This window comes from Bombus bifarius, unplaced genomic scaffold (assembly GCF_011952205.1).
Source record: "Bombus bifarius isolate JDL3187 unplaced genomic scaffold, Bbif_JDL3187 scf7180000009125, whole genome shotgun sequence".
Taxonomy (NCBI): Eukaryota; Metazoa; Arthropoda; class Insecta; order Hymenoptera; family Apidae; genus Bombus; species Bombus bifarius.
Genome location: NW_022884914.1, coordinates 5,897,264 through 5,916,473, shown reverse-complemented (window position 1 = coordinate 5,916,473; position 19,210 = coordinate 5,897,264). Strand labels below are relative to the sequence as shown.

The following is a 19,210-nucleotide window of genomic DNA, read 5'->3' as shown; positions in this document are numbered from 1 at the left end:
AGCCACGATTTCGCTTCGTTGAGAGATGAACGCCGCACGGGGAACACTAATCGCGCACCACTTGACACTCTGCCAGAGACGCAGCTCTTTTTGACCACCGTCCTTTTTCGTTTTTCATCTTCTCTCTTCCCTTTCTCTCTCTCTCTCTCTCTCTCTCTCTCCGTGGACGCTTCATCGAACGTGTAAACATATTAGTCGCGCGAGACTGCTGGCACCCCGTGATACGCCGGAACAGGGGTGTCCCTGTTATTTTAACGACTCACTTTTCGGTCGCGTTGCTGCCGTGGAAGAGTGTGTTTTGGGTGAATGATGGTGGCTAAGTGTTTTCTGGATAATCTTTGTTTTCTTGTTTTATGGGGTAAGTTTGTTTAGTGGCGCGCGTTATGGGAACTATACATATACCTGTGTATGTTTGTTTTACGCGTAATTCTTCGTGACATTGATGAGTTTTGTGAAACGGTTTTAGCTGACGAGATTTCGAGATTAAATCAGTACAGATTTTATTACCGATTATTTGTGCGTTTTGTAGTAGCCAAGAGATGCAATCTTTAGTGATATCGCCATGAGACGAAAGGTTCTGTACGTTTTGAAAACATTGCATTTCTAAAGAACATAAATATTAGTTAAATGTTAATAAAGAACATAAAAGTTAATAAAGAACATAAATATTAGGAAAATGATCTCAGGAGATAACATAGAATGCACGCGTGTCATATCTACAGCCAGATTGCAACCATCCAAATAATGAATTCCGTATCACGGCGCGTTCTTATCAGTTACTGGCAATGTTTGCGAAGAGCTTGCGCATTCGTTCTTAGGGGTTGGCTCTGTGCAGCCACCCCCGACTTCTCTTACAATCTCGCGCATGGAATCCACTGGATTCCGCTATGAAATATTTTTACACATTTATAACGCTCTACATATTTAACTTAATATTTGTTCGAATTATCATTTATAACTGCATATAATAATCTTCTGTTATTTTCTAAAAATTCTCACGATAGATGACAATAATTAACCCTTCCTGACAATATTATAAAGTTCTTTAATGAGTTATTAATACAAGCAGCACGCGTTCTACTTAATCTTCCCGAGTTGACGCGACATTTATGGTCCCTGGAGATTTCGAACCGCTTATGTGCTAATAATTAGATTTCCATGTGCGTGCGTTGCACCCTAAAGTCGTCTCCCGTGTTTATTTGATCTCCTGCGTCTCGTAGGGAGCACTCTTCTCTGCTCTTCATGGAAACTTACCTATTTGTGTGTCGGATATCCTTTGTTGTTTCGCGTTACGCTCATTAGACGTCTATCTTTGTTACTACCGAATATAAGGGTAGCTTAACTTTTTAACTTTGTTTTTGGATACGAAGTCTGAATAGAATTCAGTAAAGTCTATGAAACTTTTGAATAACTTCTATTTGTATATATTCATTGGCAGACCCTTTTTCATGAACGCATTAGCAATTTGCGAAATACGTAGCACAATCGTACCGCGAGAAAACGTAGAATTCTACAACTTGGAACTTCAAAGCTAAGCAAATACTTAGCGATAAAAAAAAAAAAAAAAAAGAAAAAGAAAAACTCCTGACGCTACCAACGTCTTAATTCTTCTATGATTAATATTTTTGTACAAGTACTTTAACTCCTCCCTAATTTCACGCTTCTGTACCAACGATTCTCTCTTAGTTACTTAACAAATATCTGCTGCATTCCACCTAATGGAACGTTGCTTTTAATACCTATACTCTTCTGGCATCGCCGACGAAGCACCCCAGGGAGTACAAAACACATCAAAATCCTCGGCCATCAAATAACTTTTCCCGCTCTCGTCCAACTACCAAGCTATCCAGTCGTGGCATTAATTTCAATGACTGCTTGGTAACACCCATCGCTCGGTCAAGTTCTCGTTATACCACCGAAGAACAAGAAATTCGACGAGCGTCGAATCATCAAACAGATACGATCTCGATGTTGGGGACACGGGTTGACCGCGCTCATTCCGCGTTATATCGAGGATAATTTCATTTGGCGCGCACGAGGACATCGCGACGGCGGCGCTCGTTAAGCGGGAAAAATTGAAAGGCCTGTTAGCCGCGTCCCGGTAAATTGCTTCCTCTCCGTCCTCGTACGGACCCGCCGCCGTCAGCCTCGTCCTTTTTCTACCCTCCCCCTTTTTCGCCCACGAGTTGTTCACGACTCGTTCGAGAGCGCAAGCCCGCGAAGTCCTGGGATCGATTCCCGGCTCAGCAGGAGGCTCCTCCTACCATGACGGCCATCTTGCGACCGGCACCGGTCTCACTATATCACATCACACTTCACTGAATACAGCTTGCATACTTACGGTCAGCCATGCGATCGCCACCCCGACTTTTGTCCCTCTTTCGATATGAATCCGATCATTCCATCCGGGTGGTGGTTATGGATCGAGGCTTAGATAGCTTTCGGCTTCGTTTGAAAAATTTCTGTCTGTGAGTACGTTAACACAGAGACGAAAGGAAGCAGCTTTGCACAGGAGCAAGGGAAATCGTGTTCTCTGTCGCTCAGCGTCACGCAACGTTACGTTGTTTTGCTCGTACATGTCACACGTTCGACCAATACGCGCGTTTATCTTTACGATCGCGCTAAGTCTCAAAAACAAGGAATCGGCACCGCATTCCTTCCAGAGAACCGCTTTCCATCTCAGCACAGTGGAATAGGTACATTTAGGTACATTAGGCTTACACTTTTTGGGGGTGGACGTCGGTGGTTTTGAACGAGGCCAAGGTTTTAATTAATGTTTCGTGGTGTTTGGAGAAGGATTTTGTAAGGAGTTCGGGGTAAGTTTTGCACAGGGATGAAATGTTTGCATAGAAACGAACTGGGATTTTGTTAATCTTTGATTGGCGAAGGAGGTGGTGAATTCACCCTTTGAACGAATATTACTATTTATGAAGGAAATCTGTGAAGATCAACAGTAACATTCTTGTAATTTTTTACTCGTATATACCGTACACGAAAGAATTTTGAGAGTTTGAACATTCTTTTCTTAAGAGTATGAAAGGAAAATTGCAGAAGAACATGATTTATTTGAATCGCTATTCCGGATTCGCGGTTGAGGTGATCCCATGAAGGATGGTTTCCTAAAGCAAGAATTTTTTGTGCAAGATAGGCACTGAAATGTGAACCTGAATGTTATTATTCCCATAAATCGTAACATGGATTTATTACTTCTTCACTTTCAGCTTCTTAACAAGGTTTACGGATTTAATGAAGACATTCGAAGACGTATAAAAATATTTTTATCGTGATAAATAATCATGAATTATGCGATGTTTTATCTGAATCATTTGAGAGGAAAAGTAATTTAGATGAATTTTGCACGTTTGCTTAATAATTTTTCAGTCGAAATTATGTTTGGTTATAGTTTTAATAAGCGAGCTTCTAGTGTTTTATATTCTCCTATACTATTGTATATAATTATTGTATTAATTAATGTATTGTGTATAATTAATATAATAAATAATGAACTATATGTATAATTAACACAATATTTCATCGACATTAAAGGAAAGAAAAATATTTTTTAATTTTGTTTCTCGTTTCAGGTGCTCAAGTACTGCGACCATTTGCACGGGAAATGGTACTTCTCGGAGGTGCGCGCGATATTCTCGCGCCGTTATCTGCTCCAGAACGTCGCCATCGAGATCTTCTTGGCCAGCCGAAGTAAGTCGTGCTTGATTCGTCTCGTTCGTTTTCAAAGGGGGCGGCGGGCCCTTTTCGAAAGGACGCGCATTCCGTTTCTTGCTCGATCGCCTGCGTTATTTCACACGGTGTGATCTAATCTGGCAAAATGGAAACGGAATTTCGAGCTCGCCGCGAGGTGTGCACCCCCGTTTACTTTTTACGCAATAAATATCTTCGCCCGCATTACGGTATCCGTTTTTTCGATGCCGATTTATCAACCAATTCCAGTTACACCTGCTGCGCTTCTTGCTTTTAAATATGCATAACATTTGAATGCATTTAGTTTAGTGCATTTGGTTTAGTTTCGTGGCCATGGAAATACGAACTTTCGAGGAAGCTGTGTAAATTAAAGATGTTCAAAATTAGTTGGAAAATTCGCGATAATTTTCGGCATTTTAGGTTCGAAATAACAGTCGAAAACTTTGAAAATAACCAGACTTTTTTAAATACGCACATTGCGGTCGAATGTCCTAATCAATATACATAAATTGAATATGAGATATTAAAATCATACAAACTTTGATACTCTTAATAACTGAAACGGTATGGACGTATTAATTAGTGTTAGGAATATCACAAACAATTTACATATTTTATGAATATTACGCAAAAGCAGCATTAACACGTATCAAATGCAGTAATTGCACTCGCAGTAATTAATATTATAGTTGTTCATTATGTTTATTACTTACTCTTCATTTATATCGTTAATCGCAAATGGATCTCGATCAGATTCTGAAATTCCAACTATCTTTCTTACTTAATCTCGAATTAATTTCTTAAATTATAGGACTGCGGCGTACACCATGAATATCACAGTTTTACATCAAATGTACTCGAACGGTTTAATTCTGTCCTTGCTCATAAGTATTTTAATAATTACCCCTGATTATTGCTATTGCATAGGAAACGTCATAAAATCCATCATCTTCAAGTTCGTTTATCACACTTTCTGCAAATGTAGATAAATATTACGTATCGATATTTTCACAATGACAATCTTCGATACACTCGTTATTTCACATTCCACGCATTTAATAATACTTCTCGAATTTCAATTCACAATATCTCTACATTCTCACTGGTAATAATTTTCTCTTATTCGATCATTAACATCTTCTAGCCATCCCTTTCTCGCGACACACGTACAAAGAGAAAACCTTTCATCCTCGAATAGACTAACAGAAAGTAAAGAAAAATTACGACAGTACCAAATAGGAGAAATAAGCGGAGCCGTCGTTATCTCGGTTTCGTAAGGAGGTGTTAAAACATTCCTAGAGGACGGCGAAGCATCGGGATACGTAGCGTTTCACTTGAAATATAGTTGTCGTTCTTTCGAACGTCGGTTCGTCGGTGGTGCGCGCATTTCGAACAAACGCGCCGTAGGAATTACCGGTATACCTGCGAGCTCCGTTGGACCCGCAATCCCGCTGATTATTTCTCTCTTGGCCGCAGATAAATTTCACGTTTGGACGTTCCTCGATTCTAATCTGATATCCCCCAGACTTTCGATGAACCGGGGGAATGTCATCCGCGCGTGTTCGTCGTTCGTTATAAAAATTAGTAGAAACGGACACGCATACATTGGCGTTCTCGTTAACCGATGCGCGGTTGGATCATATTTATCGTTTTGTGATAAATCTTTGGACGATTAGAAAGGAAATACGAGCGAGTTACGTTATGGTAAAATAGTTTCGTGGAACTTTCACGGATATTTAAAAGATGTAATCTGGACAAAATGATTGGGGAAATATCATCTTGCGGTTTCCTTAGGTAGAAAGTGTCTGTGGTCTTTGATATTGAATACAGGTTTAAAGTCAATTTTTCCGATTTAGGGCAGGCGAGATTATCTTGATGTAATATGCTTGTTTTATCATGACGTGTTCAGTGGATTTGATAATTAGATAAGTGTTCTCAGAATTGTGAATCTATTTATATCTATTAATAGCAGTAAATACATAGAATATGGATATTATTTTGTATGTTTTAAGATTTAATTATAGAAAAATATGAAATCGACAGAAGAAAACATTCATCTCTTCCAGGATTTAATTTAAATACAAAATGAATTACTCAATTCACAGATTGTTTTCTTCTCTAACACCATTATTATGAATGAGTCATATATAACCAAATGAAAGTTATCTTATCTAAAACCATGACCGACTATTAATCAACCTTCAACACGTTCAACTTCTCAAGGCATAAATCTTTCATACAACGTGTATTCTGGATAACAATTATCAAATAAGTTTTGCCTTATTCAATGTTTTCATGTTTTTCACAGAAGAGGTGTATGCTATAAGATGTATTCAGTATGGTTCGCTATTCACACGGCGAAGAAATGAGGTCAAGAAATTTTTTGATTCCCGCGCCTTTCTGTGATCGCGCCTTTTACTATCCTTCTTCGTTGATTAAGACCGACTCGTATATTCCAACCCTGTATTCGAAGTTACATAAATTACCGGCAAGTATTTATGGTAACTGTCTCTTTGCACGCTACTCTTTGAACTCACGAGACTGCTTCAGCGATGCTATTAAAGCCGTGAAATTAAGTCCATCGTATACTCCCTTTTCATATTTCCACGTTTAACCAACTACTAAATTCGTTCTAAATGCCTTTACCATGCGTGTCCAAGCACGAGGTACATTTCGATGAATCATTTCCTTTGGTTTAGCAGAAATATGTATCTAAACTTCTCGTAGTAATTTATAGTATAATGGAACAATGATATTATTGCATGAAATAGGAAACAATTTACGCTGTTAGTGGTTTAAATATTTCTATTACTTTCAAAGAATTTTTGTTTGCTCGGAAGGAAATTTGAATGCGATACTCAATTACGAGGAACTTCAAAATTTACACAGCTTTCTGTATATGTTATAACGAAAATAAGAATCAATTAACGGAACATATGAACAATACGTATGCATAATAGACACGAGTTTTACACTTCACCCGTTTGATCTTCATATTTGGTATGTAGAACAGAAATATTTAAGATTAAAATTCAATTAATCGGCAGATGAGTACAAGTTCTTTCTAAATTCATCTTACAGTATCTAAATCCTTAAATTTAAAATACAAAGTTTCACGATTCCCTCTTTTTCAAATACTTCTTTTCAATTTCAATCTGTTTGCCATCCTTGCGTTCCTCGTTCAACATTCACCCTTACCTCCACGCACCTTCCAAAAATTATCACTTTATTTCTCTCCCGAACCAGACCATGCATCATCCTAGCCTAATTCCTAGAGGCCAGTAACACTCGAGACAATTCCGTATGAGGTACCTTCCTGACAGAAGAACCGACCGCCAAGGCAATGCGAGTAAGAAACGCATCCTCGCCTGCCATCCTTCCTCGAATGATTGACACACGGCCTGTCTGCTGGATTGGCTTCGCTTATAATCCGCACTTTAACGCCTTTTTGTCCACAGCCTCGATCCTGTTCGCGTTCCCGGACCAGATGACGGTGAAAAAGGTGATCAAGGCGCTACCGCGAGTCGGCGTGGGCATCAAATACGGGATTCCGCAGACTAGGTAAGGAACCACCGAATCCCTTTCGCCGCCATCTGAATCCGAGGGATCTAGAGGTCTCGAGAAACACGCTCGTCGCATTCCTCCTCTCTTTTCTTTGTCCCCTTCTGTGGGATTCCGCTCGCGATCGGCTCCGGATCTTCGGCCCTTTCTTGTTCGAACCCGAACGTTAAGATGAATCGAACGATAGAGTTCGATGTTGGAATTGTATTGAGAAATACATACTTCGAAGACTAGATGTCGATCGTACCGATGTCCTGATCGCCGTGTCGATAGTTTTGTTGGTTTATTTCGAACTTTATACGATTAAACGATTGGGAGAGTCGTCTTTGTTTTGTCGTGGAAGTTATCTTATTGTTAGGATTCGCGGTTGTTACAGCTGATGTAGGAATTAAATGTGAGCGTTTTTGAGATAAAAGAAGGACAATTACGGGATGTGGAAACCAATTTATCTGAACTCGTTGGGAAACAAGCAGTTGTTTCAGGTATTTCTAGCAAATTATCCTACGTGTAAAATTCAGTCGGAAGAAAAGAATAAAACAAGGGATGTGTGTCCTCTTCTACGATACTTTGTGTAACTGCCATTCATACAATACAACCTGATTGACTCCTCGTACTGTCCATGATTTCTCCTTCGAATAATACGAATTTACGTTTGGATAAGTAGATCCAGTTCAACTAATCAGACATTAACTAAGATTTTACTGCAATAAATGCAGTTGTACTGTATTATAATGGTCACTTCAGACAACGAATTAATATGGAGAAACGAGAGGCAGGTCGATTCGTCGAAACGGTTGCGAAGATCCCTGCGCTTTCATCGCGGTCGAGCTTCGGGACAAGGATCCTATCTCGATACCAATACTCCTGTAGCTTGGACGAGGACAGGCGGCGAGAACAGAGGTTCGCGTATCCGCGTTTCGATCCATCCATTAAAGCTCTCTTATACATGGGACCGAGAGAAGGAGAAAGAAAGAGAACCGACGAGAAGGATACGCCGGCCATAAATATACGGAGGCCGAGTCGGACGTCTGATCCAAGGGAGATTCCTGGCCAACAAAAATAATCCGCCGGTATATAAGACGTGCATCCGCGTCGTGACGCTCTGTAACACGCTCGCGTCGCGGGAAAAATAAATCCGCCTTCGTATCGAAGCGCTGTATTGCCTTTAATATGAGTTGATAAGATAATTGGCAATGATTCGCGATTTTTCTTGGAAATCAGGAATTTTGTTTTTGTAAAAAATGACTTTTCCATCCAGGATTAGTCATTCGTGCATTTGGAATAGATATCTGCGTTTCTCAATTCTGGATTCAAAAACATCTATAACACGTTGACCCGTTAATTGATACATTTCTTAACCAAAAGATTCTAAAACTATAGGATTGAAAGCTAATAGAGACAAGTCAGTTCCAGCCGAGACGATTCTACTCTCTGCAAAATTAAATATATTTAAATTTAGTTTAAGAATTTCGAACTTCCCAAATTGCAATTTTTCAGAATTGAATCTATGTGACTCGTCAGACTTCAGTTTGAAAATAGGATCGTTTTATTTTTCTTTGTGAAATAATCATCTTACATCTCTGATGTTTCCTGAAGCGACTCGTCTTTATTACTTCACATTGGATGGAAAATTTTCATAGTTCCGCAAGATTTGTTATTAATGTACGCAACGCCAGAATTTATACATCCGGCTGCAGTCGGATGCTTCTCTCCTTTAATGTCGTCCACCGCGTACCGTCTATTAAAGTCTCTCGTATAAATCCTAAATCAGTGATACTCGCGTTCGTAAAACGCACTTGCTGAATTTTATAGCATTAATATACAACACCAAACTGTATCTTCAGGAAACGAGACCGACTGTTCTTGCGGATAATTACCTTGTGAAACTTTTTCCTCGAGTAATTATGTTCAATGATTCTCAATTTACCTCTATGTCTATTTTGCTATTCTTCGCTACTTTATACTATTTTTCGTATTAGATGCTTTCTCGTTCACGACGATTTATAGCCATCTATAAGCAATGAATAATAAATAATGATATGGATAAAAATAAAAATCAGATTAGAGTAGGTACATACGTATAAGGTTTCCTTTATACAGACATATCGATCTATGTTCTTGGATAGAGCCTCTTCAGAATTAATCGACAGCTCAGTTTTAGTTAGAAGGTTTCATTATTCAATTGCTTCGTTCTTTTGCTGTTTGAATTGCTGGAGATTGTAAGAGGTAGGAAAATAAAGTAAAAGACAAAAAAGTAAGAGAATTAAAAGATAAATTCGTGCAAACTGAGAAAATACGAATGCTGTCATGATTGGGGTTAGAAGCAAAATTGTTAGAAATATTGATATCTAAAAAATCAATCTTAGATGAAACTAATTCTTGTCCAGATGCGTATATACACGGTGGACCATTAATTTATTACGTAAACAATATGAAAAAATTATATCATGGCAGTAACCTATTCAGAAGAATTCATTATCAATTTCGCAATACTGATTTCAAATAAATTTATCATTAAGTCAGTCTCGCATAACAACATACCTATGTATAAGTCCACGTAGATAACTTTTCATAAAGTCGTATTAACCGATAGCAATCGTACAGTTGCAGTTTCGATGGATCAATGATAGTGTAAATTTAGTTAGACAGGTATTAATTCATCTATCGTATGTAACATAGTGTGTATCAAACGCTACAATCGTGAATAAGTTGTTACACCGGTTTTGACATCATTTGCAACGATGGATAAAGGATAATCAATTCTAGGATAATAATAATCTATGTCATCGGTAATACCTCCTCTCAATACGAACTTATTATTAATGATATTAATCTTACAAACGTATCGTGTTCGACATTTTGATCGATGAGTTCTCTAACAGGAATATTTAGAATTCGTCCTATTTTTGCAGGAGAGCGTCGATGATGTCACCTCGACAACTAATGAGAAGCTCTAATATGACGCAAAAGTGGCAGCGCAGAGAAATATCCAACTTCGAATATCTCATGTTTTTGAATACCATTGCTGGTAAGTAGAAATTTATACGAAACTTCATTTTTCAGCTTCTGTTCGCTCATATATTATAAAGTTACACTGATTAGTTTCGCAAGTTATAATCGTAAAAATCTTCATAAAAATATGATATGGAATCCAATTATAGGAAAAAAGAAAATAAAGCAAAACCTAAAAGTAGCCGTCCACACACGTGATATCTCATTTGATATTAAATGTACATCAAAAAACGGTATCAACGAAACCCTCTAAGCACTTCACCACGTAAAAACCAATACAATAACCGTGATAAAAGGGGAGTTGTTCAACGGCTAAAAAATCATATCGGCTTACGGGTTGCGGAAAGAAAATGCGACGTCTGCGGATGGTCGATAGTTGTTCGATCACGTCGCCACGGTTCAGATAAGATGGAACGAGAGAAATCATAGTAGAGTATGAGTTGGAAAAAGATGGAGAGTCTATGGCTGCACACGGCCGGATGGAATCTGTCGCGGTGTATTAGGGATGTTCTCAATCAGCTCCGTGTTCCGTTAACCACCCCATACGAGTAATCCCCGGCTCGTGGGCCCTGGTAATCCTCTCCCGAGGGACCGGTGTTCTCCGCTTCCCTACGCAGAGTGGAAGCCGCGCCTTTGTTTCTCCGTCGGTTTAATATCGGCTGCCCCTTTTGTGCGTTCGCGTCGTAATCTAAATCACGAAACTCGAGACGTTGGTCCCTTTACCTTTTTTACTGAATCACATTGATCAGCCGTCTCGACAAGTAGCAAACATCCGCAGCGTACTTGTGGCGCGAGAAACGTAGCGTGGTGTCTGATGAAGTGATAGGAAAGCTTAATAACGTGACGTTCGATAGTGGAATCATCCGAGGATAATGTATTCACAGGAGGAAAGATGTTTATAATTAGAAATTAGAATGTTTTTCTATTTTTAGCGAGCATAAAGCGGAAGATAGGGTTCAAAGGATTCGAGCGTTTGGAAAGTGTCGATGGCAGAACATTTCTTCCAAACTCATAATAATTACAACAATCTATTACCAGCAAATTTCCAAATTCTTTTATTTCCAAATTTCCATAAGCATATCCGCTATAAAAGAAGTACTGGTATATCAAATACTATCGATGGATTTTCAAATCCCTATATTTCTAAATTTGCAAAAACTTCGATTCATAAAATTTTAATTATACAAAACTCGAGTCCCAATCTCATCTACTTGTGGGAAAACTGATCGTAAAGAAAACACATGCAATCGCGAATTATGTAAACGTAAATTTTACGGTTGCTCACGCGCACGCGCACTGGAATCACCCGTCTAATGACGAGGATCATCGTGGACGCGTAATTATTTGTACATCGAAGAGAAACGCCGCTAGACGCCGGAGGGTGACCGTGTATTTACGAGCGTTATATATTAATTGTGCGAATAAATAGTCCAACAGGGTAAAGAGGGGTGAAGAAGAAGAGGAGGAGGAGGAGGCGGCGGAGGGCGCGCGCGATCGCGAGCGCAATGCAATTGGGCAAAGCCCGGCGGGAGAACACGTTGCGAAAACGAACCGGTCCTGCGGCCAGGCTCCCGCATACGATCCATTCCTGTTTTTTATTTGCTTTTGTTCGCATCGGTTTATTAAAAATTAATGATAGTAGGGCCGATGTAAATATGATAGGCTGCATGTCCCGATGCAAGCTGGTTCGCGTGGGTGTACACACCGCCGGCTACGCCGCCACCGGTCCATCGGCGTTCTTCCTGTTGATGTTCGCCGGGGAGAATTTCTTTAATTAATTGTTTGCTTGAAAATGTTTTGAACTTCTTTTTAATCGTACGAGTATATGTGTGTCTGGAAAGGGAGAGTTAATAAGAGCGTTGAATAACGTGAATGTGGTTTCTGCTGGAACTATCGTGAAGATTTTTAAATACGGGTGTACAGCAAGGAGAAATATATATGGTTACATGTGCTAAGATATATACAAACATTTAGATAAATAATACAGTCCGAACAAAATAAAACGGAATTTCTAGTATAGACTATATCACACACGTCGCGTTGCTTGGTTCTGTACTTGTAGTATTTGCGGTCGAACAATAGGTACTTATGGATTGTATCGTTCAAATTTTGCATTGGAAGTACTTAAGAAAGGAGTGTTCACGGTGGAATGCTTATACTGGGTTTCAGGTTTCCTGTGAATTGTACTTTCCGCTTATACCACTCTAGATCGCGATGCCTATCTCGTTTTAATCGACGAGCCGTTCTTAAGTGAAAAACTTTTCTTTGAATGATCTCAATATATCTAGTCTTATAGTCATTGTAATCGGACTATAGGTAATTATGTGTTCTTAATAACAGTACGTTATCGGACTTAGAAAAGCAGATACACGAGGATATTTGATCGATAATTTATTTCATTTAATTTGATCGAAACCAAAACGCTATCACCGATAGTCACAATGTTAAAGACCAACATCAACTTTCTTGCTTGCAGAAAAGAAAACATCAATATTTAATTAACAATCACTTTAAATAGTTTCTCAAAATATATTCTTCAAGCAAATGGGAGACAAGCAGCGTAACGAGGCGAATAGTCGTCTGGTTGAAACCATTTCGCAGGACTTCCTGCCAATTTTTCTACGTAGACCTGTGTCCCTTTAAATCTCGGCAAGTGGTGAGTTAAAAACGAGCCTCTCGTCGCGGCTAGCACTTATTATAACGTTGTTCTGTGAGGGACGAGGGTGGCGGAGCTGGAGTTAGGTAAAAAGTAAAGGGCAAAGGGAGGCGAAGGCGAGAGGGGACGCGCGTGTCGCGGGCATTCCAGTGTCGGGAAGCGTTCTGAGAGTACTCACTCACCGCGACGCTACCATTAATAATCACTTTGATGCATAACGCGGCCTTACTATTATTTACGTCCGACCGGCGGTCGTGCAGCGTCACGATTTACGATGCATTGTGGCCGAGTCTTGTGCACACACTTGCCGACTCTTGCCGCCGAGTCTTTCCTTTCCTCTCTTTTCGCTTCTCTCCTGTTGCTTTTGTTACAAGCCGAATTGAGTACTTCATGCAGTTCTTAGAGACGAATCAGCGGATTCTTCAGAGACTTCGTGATTATTCTTGTGTCTCTATGTGTGATGGGAGATTGTAACTTTTCCTTTAATATATTGGAATTAGGTTTCCTTTGGTCGATGTTCAAAAAATATAGTATTCTTTGATTAGAAAAATGGGAAAAAGAATAATTGAGAAAGCAAAATTAGATCTATCTCGAACCCGAATCGGCATTTTGAAGATTCACGAAAGTTTGTAATCTTCGTCTTCGCATCCCCTATAAATTATCCTCTGTATTTTCATTCCGCCATTAACACCATATTGTTATCTATCTGACTATGATTTCACTTGGACGTAAACACACATACATTAAGTGAAAAAAGTCGAGAAACAAAGGAAAATAATAAAAAGAATGTCTCGCTATTCGTTGAAGAAGATATACACTGCTCAAGAGCTGTTGACGGATCGGTAGATCAAGCAGAACGAAATAAGAAGTACGAATTAAACGCTCGCGTAAACGATCCGACGCGAAGGTCTAAGAGGGTGGGAGGATAGGCTTCGCCTGACAAACTTGCTGACGGGTTTTAATTAGCAACAGGGGAGGAGATTAGACGAAGTCAGGTTCTCTTGCAGCCGCGCTGCCGTCACTAATGCATCTTGGAATGGGATTTCGGGGGTGGAAGAGTGAGACCTCCAGAAGTGACAATTTCAGGAACGATTAGCCGTCACGCTCTGAGTTATGCGCTTACTAAACGGAGCACCTCGCACCCTACGGAACTGTGGCATGCATTTCGTAAAAATAGAATTAGAGGGTCTACGAGTATGCATCCATTCTCTCTCTCTTCCTCTTTTTGTCATTCGTTCTAGTGCGAGGGTGGCGCAAGAAAGAAGAGTGACCGCGGCTGAGCACAACAAAAAATTAGGCCGGTGATTATGCGCATTAAAAGGAATACACCAATGATAGCTTATTTATTTTTGGCCTCGTTTAAACGAGAATTTTTGGTATATGGGACGAATCCCATACATAGATACATCGTAAATGATATTTAAGTCATTTCTTCGACCTTCGAGTTTTGTATAGCTTTCCATTAGATATTGTGATAGGCGAAAGGAAGAAAAATGACGGTTTAATATTTTAAATGTTAAGCCATCTAATCAAACGAGTGAATAGAAATATATATCTAATAATTTTTATAGAAATAAACGAATCGCGTGTGAAATTTTATGGCGATAGATTAAGTGTAAGTTATATTTTAGGTCGAACTTACAATGATCTGAACCAGTATCCTGTATTCCCTTGGGTGTTGACTAATTACGAGACGAAAGAACTCGATCTCAGTCTGCCTAGCAACTATCGTGATTTATCAAAGGTATAAAACACGTATATATTACGAATGTAAATGATACTTCGTGCGGTGCTTAAATTTTGCTATATCTGTTCAGCCAATCGGAGCGTTAAACCCAAGTAGAAGAGCTTACTTCGAGGAACGCTTTCAAAGTTGGGAGCATGACAGTATACCGCCGTTCCACTATGGCACACATTACTCCACAGCTGCTTTTGTTTTGAACTGGATGATACGTGTGGTAAGTGTTTAATACCTATTTTTAATACGACTAAGAAAATTCTATTTATCATAAGTTTACCACTCGTCTAAATAAAATGCTTCCTTAATTCGATATTTTGTAAATAGAGTTCAATCTTACGCGATGTATTCCCAATTTATCAACGAACGCTTCTAAAACAACGCGGAATATCTGGACGAAATCGTCGATTTTCCAGCTGACTATTTTAGAAACCTGTCCACCTTGAGCCATAAATTTTGTCGCATTCGGTAGTACATATCTACACACTAATTTGGAGGCGTCGAAACGCCCTAGAGGCAACGAAGCTCGCCTTCCCGTTAAATGTGTACATTTCTTTTCTGCTGCATTTCCTCAGATTCTCCCTCTTCTTCCATTCCAAGGATACGCGTAAAAGTACACCTCTCACCGCTTATCGCTATAATTTTTATTACTTCATCGATTAGATACATTAATTTTATTATTATTAGCGTGCCGAGTAAGTGGTGAGAAAATGAAGACAAGAAAAAAATAGCATTTACGTTCATGACTCGGTTTATCGCTGCTTCTAGTATAATCCATTGCACGTTCAATGATAGTTATTGCGCATACACGCGCGCGACACGTTCGATAGCGATTGAATCTCATGTAAATGGTGAAGCTTGAACGAGCAAGCATAATTTCCACGCATTTACATACAAATCGTCAATAAGCGGTTTTACTGTTGTTTCACTGGCGAGACGCCCTGGTGTTCCTTGTAAGGATATACTGCATCGTAAACAATTTATTGCTTTATAACTGCACCGCTTCTTGTCTCTTTGGGCCCGTTTCCATGAGCACCCTCGACGCCCTGGTCGCGATCGACCTGTGGTGCGGCGAGATAGTTCCAGTCTCAAACTGCTCGTTTCTTGGATCATTGTAAACGTTCCAGGCACATCTTGTCGAAAATCTCGTTCGCCGACAGGGCTGTAAATCATGGCTGTATCTTCGACGCCTACGCGTGAAACTCTCGCCGATCACAGGGGGTCCTCTGTTAACATTCATCAGCCTGTCAGTGAAATGAACGACGGATAGGACTTTAAGCGCGAAACCATATAACAAAGTAGCGTTTCAGTGGTCTTTCCGCATGATGGTTTAAGGACTTTTTGCTAGTGGTCGTGGGAGAATGCGTGACTCTAAAACTTTTAGAGAATTCGATGCTGATTCATTATACGATGGAGGATTTTAAAGAGTGACGTTGTTCCGATAAAATGATTAAAATTAACGCACAGTATCAGAAGGAAGAAAAAATCATGCGACTTTAATCAATTATTGAATGCCAAAAGAATTTCAAATTTGGACGTACGAAGAATTTGGATGTCAAATTATTTATCACGATAAAATTTGGTATTTCAGGAGCCCATGACAACGATGTTCTTGGCTCTACAAGGTGGCAAATTCGATCATCCGAATCGGCTGTTCTCCTCGATCGCTCTATCTTGGAAGAATTGCCAACGCGACACTTCGGATGTCAAGGTTTGTTCCATGCTTCATTTTTTAAAGTCGCTCACTAATTTTTATCATCTATTGTCTATTATAATAAATTATTCGTTAACAGGAATTAATTCCGGAGTTCTTCTTCCTACCGGAAATGTTGGTGAACAGTAATCGCTATCGCTTAGGTAGGCAAGAAGATGGTAGTGTAGTTGGTGACGTTGAATTACCTCCGTGGGCATCGTCCCCGGAAGAATTTATACGAATCAATCGAATGGTATGTTCAAGAAATTTTATTCAATTAAAATGCATATATTTTAACACGTATCGGGCAAACTATATTTTATTACTTTAATTGCTACAGGCTCTAGAGTCAGAATTCGTGTCCTGTCAATTACACCAGTGGATTGATTTAATATTTGGCTACAAGCAGAAAGGTGAGACCAATCTATATTACAATGTTAATCTGATTACCCTTCTTTAAAAGAATTATGTAAAAGGAAATATAGCCAACAAAACATAAAATTTTACAAAAAATATTCCTCAATATCTACTTTGTTGTAAATACAAATACTTCAAATCAGAAAAGAGCTACAAAAATAAAGTTATTAAAAAAGAAGAAAGACAATTCGAATCCATAGAAAGTATTACAAAATCTCATTAATTTTTCCGCGTAAATTTTTCGAAGGAATCAACGCGATATCCGTGCAATGGTGCGAGTAGTAGGCTAGACCGGGTGTTGGGACACGCGTGGTCGAGTCAAATTAGATTTCCACCGGTGGTAATTGCCGGTGGCGCCTCTATATCCGGCGCTTCCCCGAAGATGTTGACGCCAAGGAGGCAGCGGGTGCCGGCGCTCACCGCGCGTATGGAAGGAATTAGTTTTTAGTTAGCTTCCTCCCGGTCTTGTCCCAACCAATTAGGCACGTGTGCCGGCCGCGACAATGCGCGCCACCCCTAATACGCAACACGTTTACAGTTGGTTGCACGAGAGTACAGGCAACCGGATATACCGGCCACGAGCAATCGGTAGCGGCTTGAAAGATATGCAACGCGAAAATATATAGATTTTTTGGTGTTAAAATTAAATTTAATGGTTCGAGAACACGAAAGATGTATTTTCAAGCGGTCATCAGATTTATTTAGTGCTGAATCACAAGGAGATAATATGGTCGCAACTCTTTGTAGAATAAACAAATATTTGCTCTGTAAAAACTGTGACGACAACAATTATAGGTGGCTGATTAACTTGTATTTAAATGAAAATTTGTTTAAGTTAATTCGTGTTAGAAATATAAATGTTTTATTGGAAACTAAAATTTGCCTTCCTTAAAAATGTTTTCCGCGAATTTTCTTTTAGGTCCGGAAGCTGTTCGAGCAACGAACGTTTTCTACTATTTAACGTACGAAGGTAGCGTGGATCTAGATACGATAACCGATCCAGTTATGAGGGAAGCCATAGAAAATCAAATTCGAAACTTCGGTCAAACACCCTCGCAACTTTTAATGGAACCGCATCCTCCGAGAAGCTCGGCGATGCATTTGGTAAACAATGTTCATTTCATAATACGTCATGCTTCTCAATAGTCAAATCATTGTTTAGCATCGTAGAACTATGTAATAAGAAGAGTGTGCAATGTATCGTAAGTAATATGTCTAGAAAAAGGAGCAAAAGATCTCTGTGAACTAGACTAACAAATCAATAGGTTCCAATAAGGATGTGAAGTCTTAAAAGTATTCTGTTAGTTTTAGAATAGTAGTACTAATCTCTAGAAGAATTCATAAATTTATTGAGTTAGTTTAGAGTTTGATAATTTAGATCTATCATTTAAATTTTATCATGCGGTACCTTTGTGGTTTTTGTTAGATAGTGTCCTTAGCGTCAAAGCATACTCTTTCCCTTCGAAGTACCTATGTTCTAAAACAAAATTATTACGCAAGGAAGTGTCTAAAATTTTAATGCAATTTTCATTTGTGCTTCAATGTGATTTAAATATGCTATTTTTCATTATGTCATAACAAACTTCATGTGTCCTACTAAAACAAATGATCAATTAACGAATTTTAAACGAAAAGGAACAATTTTTATGATGTGAATATTTCCAAAGATACGATCTTTTCAATATTAGAAATTAACTTGTTATTTTAAAGAAGCCTTATAATTTATTTCGTACGATCAATATTAAAGAAATTTCGTAGCTAAAAATTACACTAGATTTATATCATTTTAAAGCTGCACCGAACGTATGATAAAACTTAGAAAAATGCAACATCTAGCATACTTAACAGAATACTAAATTGCATCTTCTACATCTCTAACCAAGCCACCCTCGAATCATGCAACAACGAGTCACTATATATATATCTACCTACAGAAGCGTACAATGCACGCTTTTCTTTCTGTTCAATCGTCCCGAACGAGAAGAGTACCGCGATGTTTGACAAGACGTTGCCAACCGTGTTGCAGTCGCCGATGATGTTTTCGAGTATCCCAGACGATGTGTGTATGACCATCAAATTCCCATCGAACTCGCCGATCTGTCATATTTCGGCTAACACGTATCCTCAATTACCTTTACCATCCGTCGTAACAGTCACTACTGGTCAGCAATTTGCTGTCAACAGATGGAACACCAACTACGCAGGTATTTATTTTAATTTTATTTGTCATTTTATCATCCTTAAAAATCCTTAAAAATTTATTAACATGTGAAATAATTTATAGCATCTGTGCAATCGCCAAGTTACGCAGATACTCCACAAGCACAAGCTGCTAATCAACCATTGTCTATGGATCCTGTTCTGTGTAAGTATAACGAAGAATAGTAAGAAATATTCCGTGGAAAGAGTAATATAAAAATTCCTACAATAT

General features: G+C 39.0%; 1 protein-coding gene across 18 annotated transcripts in view; it reads left to right on the top strand.

Moving 5' to 3' along the window:
• Positions 1-19,210, top strand: part of LOC117213639 (neurobeachin) — a 416,930-nt gene that overhangs the window by 390,443 nt on the left and 7,277 nt on the right. For 15 of the 18 annotated variants that reach the window (XM_033459150.1, XM_033459152.1, XM_033459161.1 and 12 more), the window contains 11 exons: positions 3,585-3,702; positions 7,161-7,263; positions 10,176-10,291; positions 14,563-14,675; positions 14,749-14,889; positions 16,261-16,380; positions 16,463-16,615; positions 16,703-16,775; positions 17,699-17,883; positions 18,764-18,983; positions 19,064-19,144. In XM_033459150.1, coding sequence (XP_033315041.1) covers positions 3,585-3,702; positions 7,161-7,263; positions 10,176-10,291; positions 14,563-14,675; positions 14,749-14,889; positions 16,261-16,380; positions 16,463-16,615; positions 16,703-16,775; positions 17,699-17,883; positions 18,764-18,983; positions 19,064-19,144 — 1,423 coding nt within the window. The remainder of the gene's footprint in view (positions 1-3,584; positions 3,703-7,160; positions 7,264-10,175; positions 10,292-14,562; positions 14,676-14,748; positions 14,890-16,260; positions 16,381-16,462; positions 16,616-16,702; positions 16,776-17,698; positions 17,884-18,763; positions 18,984-19,063; positions 19,145-19,210) is intronic. The other 3 variants (XM_033459160.1, XM_033459151.1, XM_033459149.1) reach the window with 1 other exon arrangement.